The following is a 24,344-nucleotide window of genomic DNA, read 5'->3' as shown; positions in this document are numbered from 1 at the left end:
ATTTTGAATTTTGAATTTTATTTTTAAAGAAAAAATCTTTCAGGAACAGGGACACTACAAAGTATTTCTACCAGCAGCTGTTATTGTAAAGGAAATTCAAAAAAATATATATTTCAAGCAGAAATGCAAGTAATTCAGGATAGAATGCTTGTGTTAGAAGACGGATTGAAAAGCAAAAAAAAAAAGCTGTGAAATACATTATTGACTTTTTAAAAGCAAAAATTAAAAACAAAAATATGTGCAAGCTTAAAATAAAATAAAGAATTAAAAAACAACACCAAATCAAGATGTAAGTTGGAAAGTAAATGAATGTATATAAAATGTATTGTTCAAGAAGAAGCCTCTTTTTTTCCTTAAGGTATTAAATTATTATAAACTTTGAGAAGAACACATTTTGTAATTTCTAGAGATAAAACTAAAATGGCCCAAACAGAGCATATTTCATCTAAAGGAGTAGGAGAAAGTGAAAGAAATATCTAACAAATTAAAGCAGGTAAGAAACATAGAAATAAACAAAACCGTAAAACTAGAGAAAAAAAAAAGCAAAACACAAAATAAGAAGATAGAAATATGAGAGCAATTGCATTAAGTATAACTAGTCAAAAAGCTCCAGTTAAGAGACAATAAGTAGAATGTTGTTTTAAAAAACAATGAATGCATTTTCAAAAATAATGCTGTGTCAAAAGACATTTTTAAAACATTAGAGTACAGAATAGGAGGTGAAAGAATAGAAAATAATTTACCATGATAATACCAAAGAATACTGGTTACCTGTGCATATATTAGACAAAACTTGACTTTAAAGGAAAGTACATTATTTGGAATAAAGAGAGTCACATCTTAATTAGAAAACATTTAATTGATGAAAAACGTATAAAAATTATATAAAATTTCTAAAATGCTATATAATATGATATATATCTATAAGTTATGCATATTTATATAATGTCTTGAAATACAAAATAAGAATGCCTGTGTAACCATAAAGAGATTTAAATCAGCAATCATAAAGCAGATTTAATATGCCTTTTTTAGTATCAATACATGAAACCAAAAGAAAATCAGTAATGGTAAATAAGATTTGAATAGCATAATTAATAAACTAAATGGTTGTGGATAGAACCTTGCACCCAAGAACCATAGAATTCACAATCTTTTCTGAGTGTTATCAGCTTATTTGAAGTTTTGAGACAGGATGAAATTACCAAGGAATTGAGAACGTAAGAAAGAGAAGGGAACAGTTTGTTTCTTCAATTCTGGGGTGCTAACTAGTAAAATATCTGAGTCTGAAAAGTAGTGGTCCATGAGGCAGAAATGGAGTTCTGGAAGGCAGATGAGAAAAGTTAATAAGGGAGAAAGAGGTGCCATTCAGCTGCTACCCTGATATGAAACATTTCAGTAGATTGCTTTGGAGTAGGTTAAGAAAAGATGGGAGGAGAGAAACTAAAGATTTCTATCACAGTCTATTGTCTTTGAATATAACACAGTGACTAAATAATAACAAACGAATATAGATTCTGTGTACCACAGAAGATGGTGAAAAGCAGCAGTGTTTGCTGAAGGAGAGACCTCTTGATTAGTTTTCACATATTTTTAAATTATAAATAATTTATAAATATAATTTATATATACTTATATAATTTATAAATTATAAATAATAAATAATCTTGTGCTACAGAGGAAGCCATAAAATAAATTACTGAATATTTAAAGGTGAAAGATAATGAAATCACTACACATAATATTTTATAATTAAACTTTTTTTGTGTGGAGTAAGGCTAATCTAGTACTTTGAGGAAGTTTATAGCTTTAACTATTTTTACTAGGAAATAAAAATATCTAAAATACTGAATTAAATATTTAGTGCAAAAAGTTGGAAGACAACAGAGCCAAACAAAGAAATGAGTGAGAAATAACATAGGTAAGGACAAAAATTCTATCCACTTGTTTCAATGTATCAAGAACCTGTTTATGAGACCCAGTGTTAAACCTATCCCAGATTAATGTTAAATTCGCAACAGTACCCACATATCTGAAATTCAGCCTATCTGCAAAAATTATAGTCTAGTAGATTCAATTCCACAGCTAAAAGTTAACCAGTCTCTAACTCCTCACATTTCTGAAAGTTTGCCATCTCTGACGGCCATGCTTCCCCAAACCTAAGATCAGTTCTCTTCTTTGCTCAGAAATACTGTGTCCTATAAACACAGCTCTTTCTTGTTTAGCAAGCAATCAGCTGTTCATTTCAGGTATGGAGTCGAGACCTCTTCCTTTGACATTATATATCCCAAAGACATTCATTTCCATATGGGGACAATTACAAGGGTATTCATTGCATACTAATTTGTGATGTCAGGGAGTTGGAAGCAAACTGGATGTCTACAACTGTGTAAGTAGATATGGGTTAAGAATAATGGATACATTCTTTACAGTAAAAGGCAAAAGTCAGAAACAATACTCTAGATGTACACATAGCAACACGTATAAGTCTTTAAAACATAGTGCTTGGTAAAGAAAAAAAACCCAAAAAGATAATAAATAGGATGAGACACATACACAATATAACCCAAATCATTTATTTCAGTTAAAAATACAGGAAAACTATATAATACGTATTTCACAAAAACATGGAAACAAAAAGATACACGTTCCACTCATGAGAATGCTTGCCTCTGAGTCCTGTAATGGTAGTGAAAAATGATAAGGAGATGAGAGTAAGGTAGAATAGAGTAAAATAAAGTGAGCCAAGTATAGTTGGAGAGTAAAGGGAAGGAAGCAAAAGGGATAGGAAGGGAGAGGAGGGGAGAACAGAAAACCTAGAGGAGAGACAGGAAGAGAGCAGAGGGAATTGGAAGGGAAGAGAAAAGAAAGGAGAGGAGCAGAAGGAAGAAAGGGAAAGAAAGGGAAAGAGGAAAATAGGAAGAGAAGAGCGAGGGAGAGAGGGGAGAAGAGGGAAGAAAATGAAGTAGGAAGGAGAATCCTTTTCTGGACAGGGTATGATTAACCTTAGCTTCTTCAACTGGGGTCTAAAACATGAAGAAACAAATAACTTCAGACACTTAAAGAAGTAATGATGGCAAATGTGTACAGATCAGAGTAACAAATTTTTACAAAGCTATTTTTTTAATGTTTATTCTTTTTTTTTTTTTTTTTTTTAGAGAGAGAAAGAGAGACAGAATGAGAGCAAGAGAGGGGCAGAAAGAGAGGAAGACACAGAATCCAAAGCAGGCTCCAGGCTCTGAGCTGTCAGCACAGAGCCCAATGCGGGGCTCGAACCATGAACTGTGAGATCATGACCTGAGCTGAAGTCAGATGCTTAATCGACTGAACCACCCAGGTGCCCCTTAAGCTATTTGTTTTAATGTACAGTCCAAAGCTCAAATGAGCTGTATTCTCTAGTTTTTTTCATGCCTGGACATAAACATGCAATTTCCCCTACAGTCTATTAAAAGTAATGAACATATACCCGAGTGACTCCGTTGGTTAAGTGTCTGACTTCAGCTCAGGTCATGTTCTCACAGTTTGTGAGTTCAAGCCCCACATAGGATTTTCTACTCTCAGCGTGGAGAGATCCTGTTTCAGATCCTCTGTTCCCCTCTCTCTGCCCCTTCCCTGCTCTCTCTCTCTCTCTCTTTGTCTCAAAAATAAATAAACATTTTTAAAAAATTGATAAATATTTTCTCTCTTAGGAGCATCTATTTTCATCTTTCTTGAAAGCTTTCATTAAGTAATCCTTTTCTTAAAATAATTAAGCTTTTGGTGGAACAGCAGAGATAAAGTAAACTTTGTTTTTTTAGGCATATCATCTCTATATGTCTTTATTTTCTTTTACTTAACTTTTAGGGGGGAATCCTTACATTTTATCACAATTTTGAAAATCACATTTTATTGTATTATCACAATTTTGAAACCCAAGAGAAAAAATAAAATATAATAAAGGTTTCATCCCTTGTCTTTTTGTAAAACCTTTCTTTACATCATAAATTATGTATACATAGATTGTAATTTTATGCATAGTGTTTGTCTATAAATGAATGTGTTACTTGAAAGTAACTATCATGGAAAGCTATTCAAATATCCCTACCATAGTATAAATCATTTTTGATAATCCTCTTTCAAAATTGCTCAAAAAGTTATTTTATGTACTGAATATATACACATTTTGTGTATTACTTAATTTTACCATATCTCATTTTTTAAAAATTCAAACAATATATATTATACAAAATTAACACCTCATCCCACAAAATGGATGATTTTCACCTGTTCTCCCAAATCAAATCCATTTATAAATGATACAAATTTAATACTACAGAGATGGAATATGAAGATTACTCCCCAGGTTTTCTAAACAAACAAGGAAACAAACAAAAGTACCTGATCTCTTACAACAAATATCTAAATGTTTCCATTCATGCCTATCTGAGTTACTGAACTGTGCACGAGCAAAAACAACAACAAATAAAACCCCCTCATATTATTTAAAATCATACATCATTGCCATGGTTTGTCAAATGTTTTGGTTTCACAAAGAAAAAAAAGAGACAATGAAATAGGCTCTTAACTATAGAGAACAAACAGATGGTTACCAGAAGGCAGATGACTGAGGGACAGATGAAATAGGTGAAGGGGATTAAGAGTACACTTATCATGATGAACACTGAGTAATGTACAGAACTGTTGAAGCATTTTATTGTATACCTGAAACTAATATAACATAATATAACTAATATAATATAACTAATATAACTAATACTTAAACTTAAAAAAAGGATAAAAAAGTTTTAGTTCCACTGCAGTTAATTTACAAATGTTTGTTGGCTAAATTACACCAAAATAATGTTATTAAGATTGTAACTTGTCGGCAGAGGTATGAGTTTGAGAAAAGACTTAAAAATGTCTCTCTTTCAAAATAAAAGCTTTCCGGGGTACTTGGGTTGCTCAGTCAGTTAAGTATCTGACTCTTGACTCTTAGTTTCAGCTCAGGTCATGATTTCATGGTTTGTGAGAAGGAGCCCAGTGTCTGGCTTTATGCTGACAGCACAAAGCCTTCTTGAAATTCTCTCACTTCCTCTCTCTGCCCCTTAAGCGCCTGCACACATGTGTGCGCTCTCTCTCTCTCTCTCTCTCTCTCTCTCTCTCAAGATAAATAAACTTAAAAAGTAAAGTAAAATAAAATAAAATAAAATAAAACCTTCCAATGTTTTAAAAAGTTTTTAAAAGTTTTCAAGTCCTAAAAACACAGAAATGTTGAAATTTAACTTTGTTTCCAATTCACTCGTTATATACTCTGTATATGCCATTATACATATATGTATATGCAAAAGTGAATGTTCTAACCTAAACAAAGGAATTGCTCAAAGCATTGTTAGTATTCAGATTTCCATTAGTCTTACAGTTTTCTTCTGTCTACATCAGAAGACCTGAATTTTCTGTCTGCTCTATTGCTCTTAACCTTATTTTTCCCCTTAAATAAGGAAAGGCATTAGGAGATTCCTAAAGGTCTTTTTTTCTTTGCCACTATCCCTAGGCAAGAAGGAGGAATTAGCCTTGTAACCAGATCTCTCTAGCCTCTGCATTTAATTTTCAGCAAGAAACCAGGAGACTAAGGATGTCAGGCTGACAGAGAACAGCAGAGGGCAGTATTTACTCATAGCTGAATCATGTCAGGGCTCAGAAAAGTTTTAAATTTGGTGGGGTCACTGTGGCAGAAATGTATGACATATGCCCTATATTTGCATTCCTTGGCTTAAATTCGTATTTTTTATATGGTTTCCCTTAAAGGGGAAAGAATACTCACCTGATGAACAGTCACTTTTCTTTTTTAATGAAGCAATTCATGCCACTACAAAAATTAGCCACAGTAGATAGCACAGGAATTAATTGGAGTGCAGTACGTGGCACATGGGCATTCTTAAAGTTTGATTTCATTCTATTTATTTCTATTTTTCTCATATCTATCCTTTCCCCAGACAAAAAGAAAAAAAAACACGAAAGGAAACAAAACTTCATCAGGATTCCTTTGGTTACAAAATGTCAAGGGGGAAATACTCCAACAGAGATCAAAATTCCAAACTTTGCAACAGGAAAAGATCTCCATCTTTCCAAAGGGCTATCATTGTTATTGTTGAAACTGCAAGGTTTAGCTACTGGCACCTGGGATCCATTTGGGAAGGGAAACAAAACAAACACTGAGTTCCCTTGGCTTTTCCTATAGGAAGTCCAAAGTGCCATTGGTACTAAGGCCTTGATGCCCCTCGTCACCTGGAAGGGAGGGGAGGGGGCCAGTGGGTGCAGGGTTAGGGTCTGGCTAGCCCTGGACTTCAGGGAGTTCGTTCTGTAGACAGAGGAAAAACGGGGACGACTTGGTTTGGCTTCTGTAGGGTCACGTTGCACAGCAGCTCTCTCCCCTCCCATCGAAAGAGAGGAGGCAGGAAATGGTTAAAGCAAATCTGCACTGTGCATTCCCAGACAGGCTTTGCTTAATCCTTCCTCCCCGCTCTAACAGACCCTCACCCCCCGCCTTTCTTTTATTTCTCTCGACCCCCTTACCCCTGAGTTATTACTAGCATAACAACCTAACGGTCTTCCCTCAGACCCCGCCACTAAAGTTATTTATCTGCAAACCTGACCCCACCCCCATCTATCCTGCGGCAGCTTTTTGCTGTTATTGCTCTGACGCCGGCCAAGATTTGACCAAAAAGAAAGGAAGAAAAAAAAAGGAAAAAAAAAAATCATCCCCCTTCTCAGCGCCTCCGACTCGCCGGGCTCCCACCCCCGACCGCCTACAGTCCTCCGGGAGGCTGGAGTGATTAGCATCCTGAGAAGCCAGTCGGAGGCCCAAAGAGCCGGCGAGCGCTCGCGGTAGGAGTGCCAGGCGGGGCTGCCTGAGCTCCGGCCCAATGGGGCTGGGGTGAGGGAGGGGCAGTAGGTGACAGGACCCGGAGCTAGGGGGAGTCAGGGCGAACTAAAGTGCGGGGATCAATGAGCGGCGAGCAAAGTTTCGGAGTGCTGCTCCAGCTCGCGGTCTGCCCTCCCCCTCTGTTTGTGTTTCAGCGACGGTCGCTGCGTGCGTGTGTGTGTGTGTGTGTGTGTGTGTGCGCGCGCGGTTGTGTGCGCGCAGCGGGGAAGAGGCGGGGAGAGCGTGAGGGACCAGCCGGAGGTGGCGAGCGGCTCGCTGAGCTCCAGCTCCACAGCGGTTCCACCTTCATCCCGGGCGGGCGAGAAGGAGAGCGCTGACAGGCGCCGTCCGGAGCTGCCACGGGCGCCGCCACAGCCCAGCGCCGACTTCCCCGCCTCCACCGCCAGCGGTGAAGGAGAAAGAGGGACCAGCCACCCCCCTCCCCCCCCCCCGCCCCAAACAAAAAGGCTCGTGGATTACAAAGTGAAACTGACACGGGACAATAAAAGCAAAGATAACGCGGGCAGGGTCGAGGCGCGCTAGAGTGGGCGTCTGACCCGGGCCGCCGGAGAACCGATCCCCCTGGCATGGTGAGGGGAGGGGACCCGGGGGCCGCGCGCTGCTCCTGCCCGACCCCTGCGAGGCCCAGAAGAAAGGGGGACGAACCTGCACTCGATTTGGATGTACAAATAATGAGTCGGCAGGCACCTCGGCAGAGGTAAAAAAAAAAAAATGGTGGGGAGCAGTGGATGTTGCCTGCGCGCGACCACCGGCTCGAAGCCGCAGCAGGGGCGGCGGCGGCGGCGGCTGGAGGCGAAGGGACGGAGCTGAGCGCTCCCGGGTACCGGAGCCCTAGCTCCAACGCCAGCGCTCCGAACGCAATCTCCGGCTGCAGGAGCGCCGACGCCGGCGCCGGGGCTCGCAGCGGCCACTTGTGCAGCCCTGTTGGAGGGGCCTTGCAGCCCTGCTGTTGAGGAGTGGGGACTCGAGGAAACCCTTCGTCTCCAGCTTTGGGGAAAGGAATTCGATAATCTCCTGGTGCCCCACCGCCCCCTCCCCCGTGCGCAATTGTTCTTTCCACACGTCGCTACCGCTACCGACGTTTGTTCTTCCTTGCCTCTTCGGTTTCGTCGCCCCGGGTAAGTTCTAAAGTTTCTGAAGACAATTGTTTGCAATGATTCCTCATATACCTTGAATACAAGCAACCTCTCCCGATCCACGTCCATACCCGGGCGAAAACGCTCAGACTGTCTGGATTCTAACACAAAGTGAAAGGCGGGGAAGAATGTAGGGGGGTTGAGAAACTTTTCTGGGAATTCATCAGCGCACTGGAGTGTCCCGCGGAATGCCTGGACGCTTTTTCGTCAGGGCATCTCTCTCGTCCTACAAGTCCAGATGGCTACCTGGAGCCTTTCTCTGACGCGATTTGCTCTTGCTGGGCTGGAGGGTCTTTGAAATAGAGCTCGCAGAGCTATCGGCCTCAGTATTTGCTGGGGCTACCTAATCCCTGCTCTTATTCTTTTCGCTTCGTTTCTTCCTTCTCTTCATCACACCGTTCCAGGGAGCCAGGACCATGGACTTGGCAGCAGACGGGGCTCCTGGACGCCCGTGGCTCCAGCTGCCCACTCTGTCGGTATTTCAGCTCCTCCGGGTCTTTTGGCTGCTCTCACAGCTCCCTGGGCCGGCCCGGGTCAGCGGGGCCGAGCAGCGCCAGGTGTTCCAAGTGCTGGAGGAGCAGCCTCCCGGCACGCTGGTGGGCACCATCCAGACGCGCCCCGGCTTCACCTACCGGCTCAGCGAAAGCCACGCCCTGTTTGCCATAAACAGTAGCACCGGGGCCCTCTACACCACCGCCACCATCGACCGCGAGAGCTTGCCCAGCGACGTGATCAACCTGGTGGTCCTTTCCAGCTCTCCCACCTACCCCACCGAAGTGCGAGTGCTGGTGCGGGACCTCAACGACAACGCCCCCGTCTTCCCCGACCCCTCCATCGTGGTCACTTTCAAGGAGGACAGTAGCAGCGGGCGCCAAGTCATCTTGGATACGGCCACCGACTCGGACATCGGCTCCAACGGTGTGGACCATCGCTCTTACCGCATCATCCAGGGCAACGAGGCGGGGCGCTTCCGCCTGGACATCACCCTGAACCCGAGCGGCGAGGGTGCGTTTCTGCATCTCGTGTCCAAGGGCGGGCTGGACCGCGAGGTCACACCGCAGTACCAGCTATTGGTGGAAGTGGAGGACAAGGGCGAGCCGAAGCGACGGGGCTACCTCCAGGTAAACGTGACTGTGCAAGACATAAATGACAACCCCCCAGTTTTTGGCAGTTCCCACTACCAGGCGGGGGTGCCTGAGGACGCGGCCGTGGGCTCCAGCGTCCTCCAGGTGGCGGCGGCGGACGCGGACGAGGGCACCAATGCGGACATCCGCTATCGGCTGCAGGACGAGGGAACTCCCTTCCAAATGGACCCCGAAACGGGGCTTATCACGGTGCGGGAGCCCCTGGACTTTGAGGCCAGGCGCCAGTACTCGCTTACCGTGCAAGCTATGGACCGAGGCGTGCCTTCCCTCACTGGGCGTGCCGAGGCGCTCATTCAGCTGCTGGATGTCAACGACAATGACCCGGTGGTGAAATTCCGCTACTTCCCCGCCACCTCGCGCTACGCCTCGGTAGATGAGAACGCTCAAGTGGGCACTGTGGTGGCTCTGCTCACCGTGACGGACGCAGACTCGCCCGCGGCCAACGGGAACATTTCCGTGCAGATTCTAGGGGGCAATGAGCAGCGCCACTTTGAGGTGCAGAGCAGCAAAGTGCCGAACCTGAGCCTCATCAAAGTGGCCAGCGCCCTAGACCGAGAGCGCATTCCGTCTTACAACCTGACAGTTTCGGTCTCAGATAACTACGGGGCGCCCCCTGGCGCAGCGGTCCAGGCGCGTTCTTCTGTGGCAAGCCTGGTGATTTTCGTAAATGACATCAATGACCACCCTCCTGTCTTTGCGCAGCAGGTGTACAGAGTGAACCTGAGCGAGGAGGCGCCCCCGGGAAGCTATGTGAGTGGAGTATCTGCCACTGATGGCGACTCTGGTCTCAATGCTAATCTTCGTTACAGCATCGTCTCTGGCAATGGACTAGGTTGGTTCCATATCAGTGAACATAGTGGCCTGGTGACCACTGGGGTTGCTGGGGGCTTGGACCGTGAACTCGCTTCCCAGATTGTACTGAATATCAGTGCTCGGGACCAGGGGGTTCACCCCAAGTTTTCCTATGCCCAACTTGTAGTGACTCTCCTGGATGTGAATGATGAAAAGCCAGTATTTAGCCAGCCAGAAGGGTATGATGTGTCTGTGGTTGAGAATGCCCCAACAGGGACAGAGCTACTGGTGCTCAGGGCAACTGATAGGGACCTGGGTGACAACGGGACAGTGCGCTTCTCCCTGCAAGAGGCCGAGACTGACCAGAGATCCTTCCGCCTGGATCCTGTGTCTGGGAGGTTGAGCACTGTCGCCTCCTTGGACAGAGAGGAGCAAGCTTTCTACTCCCTATTGGTCCTGGCCACGGATCTGGGCTCCCCTCCCCAGTCCTCAATGGCTCGAATAAACGTGAGTCTCCTGGATATGAATGACAACAGCCCTGTGTTTTACCCAGTCCAGTACTTTGCTCATATCCAGGAGAATGAGCCTGGAGGAAGTTACATCACTACAGTGTCTGCCACTGACCCAGACTTGGGTCTCAATGGAACTGTCAAATATAGTATATCAGCCGGGGACAGGTCTCGGTTTCAAGTCAATGCTCAGAGTGGGGTTATTTCTACAAGAATGGCCCTAGACAGAGAAGAAAAAACAGCTTACCAGTTGCAAATAGTGGCTACTGATGGTGGCAATTTGCAGTCTCCCAACCAGGCAATAGTAACCATCACTGTACTGGACACTCAAGACAACCCGCCTGTATTCAGCCAGGCTGCCTACAGCTTCGTGGTCTTTGAGAATGTGGCTCTGGGATATCATGTGGGTAGTGTGTCTGCATCTACCATGGATCTCAATGCCAACATCAGTTATCTCATTACTACTGGGGATCAGAAAGGTATGTTTGCTATCAACCAGGTCACTGGGCAGCTTACCACAGCAAGTGTGATTGACAGAGAAGAGCAATCCTTTTATCAGCTGAAAGTAGTGGCCAGTGGGGGCACAGTGACTGGAGACACTATGGTTAATATAACAGTTAAGGATTTGAATGACAACTCTCCCCATTTCCTCCAGGCAGTAGAGAGTGTAAACGTGGTGGAGAATTGGCAGGCAGGTCACAGCATTTTCCAAGCCAAAGCCGTGGACCCTGATGAAGGTGTCAATGGCATGGTACTCTATAGCCTGAAGCAGAACCCCAAGAACCTGTTTACTATCAATGAAAAGAATGGTAATATTAGTCTGCTAGGTCCCCTGGATGTTCATGCTGGTTCCTACCAAATAGAGATCGTGGCATCTGATATGGGTGTCCCACAGCTCTCCTCTAGTTTCATCTTAACGGTTTATGTTCATGATGTAAATGACAACCCACCCGTGTTTGACCAACTCTCTTATGAGGTCACCCTTTCTGAGTCAGAACCTGTGAATTCTCGATTCTTTAAAGTACAAGCTTTTGATAAGGATTCAGGAGCGAATGGTGAAATTGCCTACAGCATTGCTGAAGGAAATACAGGGGATGCTTTTGGCATATTCCCAGATGGTCAATTGTATATAAAGAGTGAACTGGACCGTGAACTTCAAGACAGATATGTTTTACTGGTTGTTGCTTCTGACAGAGCAGTGGAACCCCTTAGTGCTACTGTGAATGTTACTGTAATTTTAGAAGATGTAAATGATAACAGACCTCTTTTTAACAGTACGAATTACACATTTTACTTTGAAGAGGAACAGAGAGCCGGGTCATTTGTGGGCAAAGTAAATGCTATAGATAAAGACTTTGGGCCAAATGGAGAAGTAAGGTATTCTTTTGAAATGGTGCAGCCAGATTTTGAGTTGCATGCTATTAGTGGGGAAATTACTAATACTCGTCAGTTTGACAGGGAGTCTCTCATGAGACAGAGAGGGACTGCAGTGTTCAGCTTTACAGTCATTGCAACAGATCAGGGGCTCCCTCAGCCTCTCAAGGATCAGGCTACAGTACATGTTTACATGAAGGATATAAATGATAATGCTCCCAAGTTTTTAAAAGACTTTTACCAAGCTACAATATCAGAGTCAGCAGCCAACCTGACACAAGTTTTAAGAGTATCTGCCTCAGACGTTGATGAAGGTAATAATGGACTTATTCATTACTCTGTAATGAAAGGAAATGAAGAAAGACAATTTGCTATAGACAGTACCTCTGGTCAGGTGACGCTAATTGGCAAATTAGACTATGAAGCAACACCTGCCTATTCCCTTGTAATTCAAGCAGTGGATTCAGGTGCAATCTCCCTCAATTCAACCTGTACCTTAAATATTGATATTTTAGATGAAAATGACAATACCCCTTCTTTCCCTAAATCAACGCTGTTTGTTGATGTTTTGGAAAACATGAGAATTGGTGAACTCGTGTCTTCTGTTACTGCAACTGACTCAGATTCAGGTGACAATGCTGATTTACATTATAGTATTACTGGAACTAACAACCACGGAACTTTTAGCATAAGCCCAAACACTGGCAGTATTTTTCTTGCCAAAAAATTGGACTTTGAAACACAGTCTTTGTACAAATTAAATATAACAGCAAAAGACCAAGGAAGGCCTCCTCGTTCATCTACAATGTCAGTAGTTATACATGTGAGGGACTTTAATGACAATCCTCCTAGCTTTCCTCCTGGGGATATTTTCAAGTCTATTGTTGAGAACATTCCCATTGGAACGTCTGTCATTTCAGTGACTGCACATGACCCTGATGCAGACATTAATGGGCAACTATCCTATACGATCATTCAACAGATGCCCAGGGGCAACCACTTTGGCATAGATGAAGTCAAAGGCACTATATATACCAATGCTGAAATAGATCGGGAATTTGCTAATCTCTTTGAGTTAACTGTAAAAGCCAATGATCAAGCTGTGCCTATAGAAACTAGACGGTATGCTTTGAAAAACGTGACCATTTTGGTCACAGACCTCAATGACAACGTTCCAATGTTTATATCACAAAATGCCCTTGCTGCAGACCCTTCAGCTGTGATTGGTTCTGTCCTGACAACAATAATGGCTGCGGACCCAGATGAAGGGGCTAATGGAGAAGTGGAGTATGAGATCATCAATGGGGACACAGACACCTTCATTGTGGATCGTTACAGTGGAGACTTGAGAGTGGCTTCAGCACTGGTGCCTTCACAGCTGATCTATAACCTCATAGTTTCAGCAACAGACCTTGGCCCTGAAAGGAGGAAATCAACCACTGAATTGACCATCATTCTTCAAGGCCTTGATGGACCTGTTTTTACTCAACCCAAATATATAACTATTTTGAAGGAAGGTGAGCCCATTGGTACCAATGTAATATCAATAGAAGCAGCTAGCCCTAGAGGATCTGAAGCCCCAGTGGAGTATTATATTGTTTCAGTTCGTTGTGAAGAAAAAACTGTTGGACGTCTCTTTACTATTGGACGACAAACTGGCATAATTCAGACTGCAGCCATTCTGGACCGGGAGCAAGGAGCATGTCTTTACCTGGTGGATGTTTATGCCATAGAAAAGTCAACTGCTTTTCCCAGAACACAGAGAGCAGAGGTAATGATTTTGTAGTCATTTATGAACTATTTATTGATGTGCTTTTTAGAAAGATTGTTCTCTTTCTGTTTGCTTTCTACAATTATTTACCTTCAATGTTTACTGTTAATAATACTGGCAGGAGCATATAAAGTGTTCTGTTACAAAAACTAACAAGAATCACATAAAATTTAGCTTTAATCTTGGTCAAAACCAAACAGTGAACAGTTTTTATCTTATACTTTACCTCATTGCAATCATATGTATAAGGCCAAGGAGAAATCTAGCCATTTCATAAGTGCAAAACAAAGAAACAAACAAACAAACAAAAAAACAGAAAACATGTATCTAAATTAAATCAGTGCACTAATTAGACACCTCTCAGTAAGGAAGTCTAGTAGAGAATGGGCAATTTCAGGCTTAAATTTCTATTCCAAACTGAAGAAGTTTGGTAGAAATCAGCATTATAAGCATAGTTTTTTGGGAGGGGTGTAACGCAAACACAGTACAGACTGGCAGTTTACATCAGGACAGTATTAACTTTCACATCCTCAGCAGTCTTGGCAGCTTCTTTATAGACAGTGACTAATTTTAATGTGCTGAGCCAAGTTTGGGGAGATTCCTGATTTCATCTGCTTTTACACTGGAGGCACTATGTTCTGACTTAGGGTAATCCTTTCTCTTCCCTCTTGAATGAAAGCGTGTAATGTACTGTGAATTATCAGAGATTAGAAGGTGCTTCTTGATACAAATATGTGTTCAGCACTATGCTATAGGCACATGTTGTTCTGTCTGCTGATGGGTAAGAAGTTAGGGTCTCTGGCATATGCCAAGAGAATTCGAAGCCTGGTCTTCCCTGGGGTGTATTTTAGGCTACTACCTCTATGTATTACTGATTTGTATTTTAATTAAATTACTTCCAAAGTTGTTTTGATAATCAACTAGAAATCACACAGCTATCCTCTGGAAAGCTCTTGTTCGCTGTTTTCTAAGTTTCTTCTTTTCCTCCACTCCCCTCAAAGACATTCTAGTGTCACTCAGCCAAAAACACAAAATATCAAGTGTGGTTTGTGATACTTGGCAGTAACCCAGACACAATATACTAGTAAAATTGAGGCTTACGTATTTGTTTTCTTGCTTTCTTTCTTGGGGGGCGGGGAAGAGGTGAGGGGTTTTCTTCATTTAAAATGTTCTTTTATTATTACTATCTTTTTAATCCCTTGTGATTTTTTTTGTAATAGCTAGCTGTATCTATTCTGCACATAGAGCAGCATCTTCATGTCCTAGAGGATATTAGAGATATAATTAGAGATATAATTCTTAATAGAGATATAATTCTTAGAGATATAATTCTAAGTGCAATTCAGTTTTATCTTACATACATAGCCCTGAAGGGACTTGTAACCCAAATGTCCTCTTTTACCTAATTAGCTTTTTAAAGATCTTAACACATGGCTTATATGGTGAACTATTTGATGTAACTTAGCCCATGATTTACATGTAATTTTATATTAATTTCAGGTCATCCCTCACATTAACTGACCCTCTATTTCCACCTTCCTTCTCAGGGATTATTTACTAGGTAAGGAGATTTAAGTAGTTTGAAAACTGAAATATTTATTCAAGATGGGCAATTAAGTCATTTTAGACTTTAGATGAATTTATTAAACTGTAAAACAAATTATGTTACTGGCTGTTGTTGTTTGGTTCAATGCATTACAGTTTATTAGAACAACATGGAGAATGAGACTAAATGCTCACTGGTATCATTAGATTTATTTTGTCTTGTTATTTATTCATTAAATATGCAAAGAATGACTTAGCTTAAGTTTATTAAATACTACTGTCTCTGCAATAGGTATGAGAATTAAAAAGTAATAATTATAAGTCATTTTGCTAGTAATAGGGAATAGTATGTCTGTTACTTTTTTAATATCAAATAACACCAATATAAAAAGTTGTTCATATTAACTGCACCCTATTTATTTAAAAATCTGAGGTAACTCATTATGGTGATTTTTTAGAAGAAAAAAAAAAACTTTCAGGGTATTTTCTGTGAACTAAAGTGCTGAAATTGTAAACCAAGTTTGAGTTTCCAAAGCCCCAACCACTCCTATAATTAAAAGCAAATGTGTTTCTCCAAAGAATATTGAAAGCAGTAGTTGGAAGCTAGAGTTTCATATTATTGTTGGTTGTATCATTCAAGTATATATAATAAAGTTCTTTTTCCCTTCTGCTCAATTAATTTACCATGATTGTGCAGAAATAAGTTATAAGTTACCTCTGGTTGTCAGAGATGATTTTTCAGTTGTTCTCAAGTGCAAACTTTGCTCTAATACATTAAAAAAAAAAAAAGATTCATGTGCACTGATAGGAGCCTGGGTTGCTTACTCAGGTTTCTGGCTAGAGTCATGGCTGATCACATTCCATTGGCAAGCAGAGGGTCAGTGGGTAAAAGAGAAATGATTTAATCTGCATTCTTTTTTTTAATCTCTGACACTTGTGGAGAGAGGCAGGGGACTCTGGCTCTGATCTTGTTCATTCCAGATTTCTGTCCAGTTGTAAACCTTCACTTACTCTACTTTTCACATCTAAAACTTTGATATAAATAGGAGTCTTTAAAGACTGGCTTCTGAGTCGCAGATACAAGGCTTATTATACTTTTGGGTCTTAGTATTCTTAGAAAATCTTGATTATGTTAGAACAACTGATATAAAGGTTGTATTGTTTTTCTAGGTTCAACAAAAAAATAGGGATGTAGTACTTCAATGAACATTTCTTTTTAAATACATATTGTATGGAAACATAGAACTTAGGGACTTGGTTGGACCTCAACGATGTCAGAGGTTTTGTTTCATTGATCTTTATTATCTCAGAGTGTAGTATATACCTGAGGTCTAATAGGTGCTCAGTACATGGTTGTTAAATGAGATTATAGAAGAATTAAGACCAGAATATGTTTTCTTTTGCCTCAAGAATAACTTGACAGAGAGAAGCTGGGGAAATGGAGGAAGTTAGTAAACTCGATCTTGACAATGAATTGAACTGAGAACGTAAGGACGTGCCAATCATCTCTGTTCTACTAGCGTATTGAGCATTGTCAGAACACTCAAAGAGGAAAGGGAAACTTAGGTGGGTGGTGTCACATGGAATAAGGGTTTAAATGGAAGGAGAGACTGTGTATGTGTCCAGCTCAAAGTTATCAAATTTGTTAGTCTCAAGACCCCTTTCTGCTCTTAGTAATTGTCAAGGACTTCATAGGGCTTTTGTTTAGGTGTGTCTTATCTACTGATCTTTGCCATTTTGAACATTAAGACTGAGAAAGTTTTTTAATATTTATTAGTTTGTTTAAAAATCATGTTAAACACATAGTCTTATTTTATTGAAAATGTTTCCGCAAACTTACAAGATAATGGAAAAAGAGACATTATTTTTTTTTGTTTTACATTTTCAGAAATCCCTTTAATGTCTGGCTTAAGAGAACACAGCTGGATTCTCAAATCTTCTCATTCATTCCATTGTATTACATTGTTCTGATTAAAGTATATGAAAAGAACCCATCTCACTCAGGTCTATGAAGTTGGATAAGGGAGACATACGTTATTTTCAGATGATTGTCAATTTTCTTTTGATACTACACCAGAAGTCCACAAGTGGCAGCTTCCTAAAACTTACTTACAGCATGGAATTTCAAACCCTCTTAGTGAACTTTTCATACTTTGTTGCATAAAAATACCTGTCTGACCTTGCATTTTGAATGGATCTTTTTTTTACCTATGTATGACTTAGAAATATCAGGAATTGATCATTTGGAAAATATTGGTATAACCGGTAAGAATCTTATCAAGAAGATCTTTGAATATGGACTCTCAACATCCTGACAATGCTTAGAAGTTTTTCAGCATTTGAATTTTTACTTGAAAGCTCAAATTTTCTTTATCAGCAACTTATATTCTTGTTTTCCATGAGGTGTTGGGTTCCCTTCGTTCATCTGCTAATGAACAAATGTCTGCCACACATATCCAGGTCTAAAAATGTATAGTTTCCCTGTCATTTGTTCTCTTAAGTAAAACCTGTATTCCATATATAAAGCAGCTCGCTTAGCTTGCAGTGCATCATACACCTGCTTTTCTTTGAGACAACTCCAGTACTGAGGTACAGATTCATGATTCTTTGTGCACATTCTACTATTTGTCATACAAAATGTTGAAAACATGGAGTTTTGAGGGACTAGATTTAATACATTTAATAATTTTGATACTTCTTCAAAAATTTTTCTTCGGTTTCTAGGTGAAACTGGCACTGCATTTTTTCTGTCAGTGCCTCGCAGTGAAGAATACAATCGCTGCTGGAATACTCTAGAGCTACTGCTTTAATTTGCGCCAAGGCACCAGCGGTTTTGCCCATCGTTGCTTTTGCATCTCTAGTATACATGTCAATACAGAGAAAAAGGCGAGCACTGGTTGGCATTATTACAAAGACAGTTTTGACTTCCCAGGCCTCTCTAATGGGTTTCTGGTATGCCTTAAGCCCCATTTGCACCAAGGGAGAACCATTGGCCTAGGTAATGAGATTTTTACATTTCCATTTAACAAAGACCACCAGAAATAGTCTATTAAGAGCGTGTTTAGGATATTAGGTGAACGGATTATGACATTACCAATTAGAAATGAGTTTCAGCAATTGGATACTTAATTAATTTATTTTTTATTTAATTTATTTATTATTGGATAAATTAATTTTATTTTCACAATGAACACCATCGAGATTTCTAAGAGGAATGATGGGACATATGTAAGATTAGTGCTGAAGACCCAAGTTTAGAAATGATTGTCTTCAGGTCACAGGGGTGGCTCTGTTGGTTAAGTGTGTGACTTGATTTTGGCTCAGGTCATGATCTTCCGGTTTGTGAGATCCAGCCCCACGTCAGGCTCCTGCTGATAGTGAGAACCCTGCTTGGGATTCTCTCTCTCTCCTTCTGTAGAGACAGCACTGCCCCAGTTCACGATCTCTCTCTCTCTCACTGTCTCTCAAAGTAAATAAATAAGCTTAAAAAATAAAAAAAGAAATGGTTGTCTTCTAGAGGCTTTAGAAACAGAGTTAGTGACCCTTAGATTAAATATCTATATATCTTGTGTATCATCCCTTACAGGGAAAATGTAAGCAACAGAACTGGGTAAATAATAATATTAAAGTAATAACAATAGTAACAATTATAATAACATGCATTGAGTATTGCTATGTTTAGTCATTGTGCTAAGTGCTTTGAGAATGTATTATTTGAGCCTCGTAACACTGGTAATATCATTCCCACTTCACAGCTGTAGAAACAGTCTCAGAAAAGTTAAATAATTTGCTTTAATTCAGATAGATAGAAAGGAAAATCACATCCGGACTTGCTAAGTCCATTATTTGTACGCACACCTACTATTCTGTAAAGCCAGGGCAATCTGTGGGTTTAGTTAAAAGAAGGGTGCTTTACTCTGTAGATTTGAGTGTATATATATATATATATATATATATATATATATACACACACACTGTATATACTGTATATACACTGTATATATACACTGTATATACTGTATATTTGAGTATATATATATATATACATATATATATATATAATGTTTTAGTAATCTTGTTTTCATGCCCTTATTTATTGTTAAACAGTTTTTGAAAAGTAGTAGTATATATTGTCTGAACTAAGGGAAACCTGGTTTTCGCCTGCTTTAGTCATGGCCATCAGCAGACTCTGTACATCGTTATGGGTCAGTTAGTGGTGGTAGCAAGCCCAAATCGGGACATATGGAGGTGCCTCTGGAGCAGGCAGGAAGGGTCAGAACAGGAGAGGGGACCTGGAGACAAATGAAGGGCACAGGTGTTGCTAGTGCCTCTCCTAATACACAGTACTGTACAGTTTGGAAGTAGTTGCTGTGATTTACTAAGGTGGAGAATCCGTTTTTGGATTAACAGATGACAAATCTTACACTCCACAGAATATGATGATGTTGGAATGGATGGACTGTGAGGCTTCTATTAAAAGGAAGAAAACATTTTATTGCTTTTCTGCCTTTGATCTCCAGAGTGTTCTTTTAAAAAAACAACCTGTGATTTTTTCGATTTTATTTTTTTCTTATTGATATGTTTTTAAACAAGATATTGTAATTAAATTTTCAAGACATGGGCAAATGTGTATTACAAACAGGAGTACTGATGGCCAATTAAGCTCATGCTCCATATTTATACATGGCTTCAGGAAGCTTGATTTGGTCTCTCTGTTTTGGTAATAGATTTCCATAGACATAATTTATCTTCTGATTAATTTATAATGTCTTTTTTTGTGCCTTTATTAAAACCCTAATCATTTTAATTCCTTTTTGTTCCAATAGATTTTGAGACGACTTGTCTAAGAATATTTTGGAAAAGTATTTATGTACTTAGCGTTTTGTGGAATCGATTTTTCATTGTATTGTCTACAGCTTGCACTTTGTCATCATTACAATGAAAAACTACCTAGGAGCCTCATTAGCTGTGAGGGACTGTTGAATTAGTGACTGTAAAGGATTCCACAGGCCCCAAGGTGGGTCCCCTATTCCAAGAATTAATAAATCTAAAGTTGAGCTTTTTATAATAACCGTGAAAGTAGGTAGTATTTAGAATTAGGAGCTTGTGAGTAGATATAGATATAGGCAAATGATTTGGGCCAAGATGAGTTTAAAAGTCCCTTAAAGTGTCCTCGATATAAACTATGGTAAATACCTTCTAATGCTTTCAGGCTTTAAGCAGTCTGTGACACCAGTGGTCTGTTTTAGTAGATTAAATAAGGAGAGAGTATAAGGAATGGAGACAAATGAAAAAATTCTATTAGACAAATATTCTTTATGAAGTACACACATGTAATATATTATATATTACCATATATAATATATGTGAGTATGTATGCAACCATTATGCAAAGACTGTTGGATTTTCCCTTGTGTTAAGATCCTGAGACAAAATGGACAGTAAAGTCATAAGGAAGAAATATAATCTAATTGGCCGATAATAAATATGTGGTAATCAAGAATTGACTATAGGCACACAGTCTTTTTCAATTTCCAGACAGATATCCATATTTAAGAAACAATCAGTGAGTAAAAATTAGACTTTAAGGAACAATTAAAGAACACTAATCGAGGAACATTTACAAACCCTGTTTGACAACTGGCAGTTGGGAACCAATGGGGTTATTACTGATTATTTGTTTCAGATTATTTGATATTTTTCTGAAATGTTTTGTCATTTATAGATTTTAACATATGTAAAGTGCTTACATTATGTCAGACAGTGGTAAGCACTGGGCATTGTCTTGCCTTCACAATACTGTTGGAGACTCATATGACAACGTCTCATCACTTGACAAATGACAATTCTGAGGCTAGTGGAGGTTAAGTTTATGTATCTGGTTTACACTGGAAGCAGGATTTGAGCCCAGCAGTCTGACTCCTCAGCACTGACGAACACTATGTATTGTTAGAGTGGTTGATACTTTCTGTAGTCTCATCTGCATATAATATTTACTGTGTAAAAAGCTGTTTTTGTATTTTGATATTTCTTCATACCAGTGGCTGAAGAAATACAGGGTAAATTTAAATTTAAGTAATGATCTAGTGGTAGGATTACTTTAGCTCCCTATTAATCTTTATTTCAGTTAGGCTTGAACAAATGGACCTATAATCTGTACGTTCTTCATTTTGATTTCCCATTCTTCCAGTTACTGCCTCATTTATTATTTTCTTCCCTTTTCAGCAAAATTTCAAAAAGTTGCCTATACCTGCCTTCTCTCTTCTTACTATCTCTAAATTCACCTCATCAGGCTTCCCTGCTGCCACTCCAATGAAAATTGTTCTTACCAAGGCCACCATGATAGCCACATTTCTACATCCAATAGTCAGTTCCCAGTGCTTATTGTATACATACTTCTAAATAATCATACTGTGGATTTTTAATCCTATTTCTTTGACCAATTTCTTCTCAATTTTCTTTACCAGCTTCTCTCTATGTTCTTAAATTCTAAATGTTGTAATATCCCTGGAATCAGTTCTTGAAACTCTTCTCATTTCAATGTACACTTATTTCCTTGAGGATCTCAGTCTTATGGTTTCAAATAACATATATACATTGATGACTCCAAAATTTTGTTTCTACCTTATGTATTTCTCCTGAATCCCATTTTTTACATAACCAACTACTTATTCATCATGTTTGATTGGGTTCTTATTAGCTATTTTAAATTAAGATTTCCAAATCTGACCTCCTGATATCTTCCCAGTAAAAGTCTGCTTTACTCTTAGCCATCTCCTTCTCAATTAATGGCAATTGCAATCTTCTAATTGTTCAGGCCAAAAATCTTGGAATCATCTTTGACTCCTCACCACCTTACATACCATCTGTTTAACTAATCTTGGATCTTTTAAAAATATGTCCAGAAACTGGATCATTTCTCAGCACTTCTACCATTTACTACCTTGGTCTAAGACCCTATCATCCTTTTATTAGATTATTGAAGACATTTTCTCATTAATTTCCAAAATCCTTTCCTACTATTCTCTTCCCTTGCTTATCTGCTTTACCCACACTGGTGTCTTGTTATTCCCAGGACTTTCTAGGTACACATCTGCCTTGGAGCCTTTGCTCCTGGCCCTTCCTTCCACATAGAACATTCTTTCCTCTAGATATCTGTTCGGATAATTTCCTCTCATTTGGATAATTTCCTCTCTTCCAGTATTTGCTTATATCTCACATAACTGAGAATTAATCTTCCTTTACTAACATCACTGTAGCCACCTCCTCATCCTGCCTTCTCCACTGTAGTTTTTCACATTCTTCCCCTATAGGATTTACCCTCACCACTTCTTCTTATCTCCCAAATGCTAAATGTTGGAATGCCCCTGGAATCAGTTCTTGAAATGTTTCCCTTTCTAATCTATACTATTCCAATGAGAAATCAATCCATCTCATTACTTTCAATTATCTATCTATCTATCTATCTATCTATCTATCCATCCATCCATCCATATATCTATCTACATGCTTAAGTGTGTGTGTGATATAAGTTACCGATCTATAATTTTGATTATGTCTTTTTCCCACTAGAATGAAGTTCCACAAGGACAGGTATATTTATCTGCTATGTTTACTGATGTACCTCAAGAGACTAAAAAATTACTTGGAACATAGTAGGCACATAATAAGTTTTTGTAGAATGAATGAATGAATGAATGAATACATGAATGAGTGAATGAATGAATGAATTAAATGAGCTTCCTACTTCTGTCCTTGACACTTTAATTGAGTGTAGCAGTTAGAATGATCCTTCAAATGTAGATCAGGGGTGTTTGGGTGGCTCAGTCAGTTGAGCATCTGACTCCTGATTTTGGTTTAGGTCATGATCTCACTGTTCATGAGATCAGATTCCCACTTGGGACTCTCTATCTCCCTCTTTCTGCCCCTCTCCCACTCATGCATTCCATGCTTTCTCTCTAAATAAATAAATAAATAAATAAATAAATAAACAAACAAACCAACAAACTTTAAAAAATAAAAAAAAATAAGTTGCAGGTCAGATTATTTCACTCATTTGCTCAAAAGCCCATGACTTTCCATTTCACTCATAATGAAAGTCAAATCCTTACAGTAATTCATAAGGCCCTATGTGACTAGCTCTTGTTGTTTACTTTTCTGGCTTTTTTTTTCTCCTGGCTGTTCTTACTGAGCTTGCTCAGCAACCACAGTGAGGGCTCCAGGCCCCAGCCTCCGGTGCTCCAGCCTCAGTGCTAGCTGTGCCCTCTGCTTGGACTGTTTGCCTTGAATTTATCTCACATCTTTTCTCAAAGTCACCTTGCAAAGTTCTCCTTCCCTCAACCTTCCTTTTTCTGTTTTCTTCTTTTTGTTTCTCCTTAGACTCTATCATCACCCACCATAACACATATGTTACTTCTTTATTTTGTTTATGACATGTCTTCTCTCCAAAATATATATTCCATACGGGGGAAAATTTTTATCTGTTTATTACTGTTGAATTCCCAGCACCTACAATAGGGCTGGCCCTATTCAGACATTCAGTAAATCTTTGATAAACTCAGGAATTACTGTTGAACACATGGCTAATAGGCTGCTTAAATGCCAGGAGCTCAAGTCAGAGATGCATGCTGGAGTAAAGGAGTCATTTTTCATATCTCAAGCCAAGCTATGGAGCTTCTTCTGAAATTAGTGAAGCTAGCTAATTGGCATGGATTGATTTTCCTGGATACAATGACAGAGGCTGTAAAACTAGACTGGCCAAAAAAAAAAAAAAAGAAACCTTGTAACCCAAAGTCCAGAAATCATTAGTGTCTGAAGTACAGTGAGATCACTAACTCTTATTTTATAGATATTTTGATGAAGTGGAACATTCTAAAATATATATTGCAACATAGCTACGCTATGAGCAGGTCTTCTCATTTTCTTGGAACTTACCTAGTTTTGCTTTAGAGAGCAAATCTTAACTTGCCGTAAATTATGTAGCTCTTGAGCAGAAGGATGAATACATAGACTGTTTTTTTTTTTATTAGTACTTTCAATATTAGTAAATGTAGGTATTGCCATTCTTTTTTTTTTTTCAAATTTACTGTCCTTGATCAACATTTCACATCAATAATGTTAGTAAATCTGATTAATAAAATACAGCAGAGA

The 24,344-nt window shown here is 39.7% G+C and overlaps 1 protein-coding gene across 1 annotated transcript in view; it reads left to right on the top strand.

The window, feature by feature from the left end:
- Positions 1–7,637: 7,637 nt before the first annotated feature.
- The window catches only part of FAT4 (FAT atypical cadherin 4), a 175,353-nt gene continuing 158,646 nt past the window's right edge, over positions 7,638–24,344 (top strand). Inside the window, exon 1 of the mRNA XM_043568869.1 lies at positions 7,638–13,649. Within this exon, the coding sequence (XP_043424804.1) occupies positions 8,475–13,649 (5,175 nt within the window). The 5' untranslated portion in view covers positions 7,638–8,474. The remainder of the gene's footprint in view (positions 13,650–24,344) is intronic.

This window comes from Prionailurus bengalensis, chromosome B1 (genome assembly GCF_016509475.1).
Source record: "Prionailurus bengalensis isolate Pbe53 chromosome B1, Fcat_Pben_1.1_paternal_pri, whole genome shotgun sequence".
Classification (NCBI taxonomy): domain Eukaryota; kingdom Metazoa; phylum Chordata; class Mammalia; order Carnivora; family Felidae; genus Prionailurus; species Prionailurus bengalensis.
This window is presented reverse-complemented; position numbering and strand designations above follow the sequence as displayed.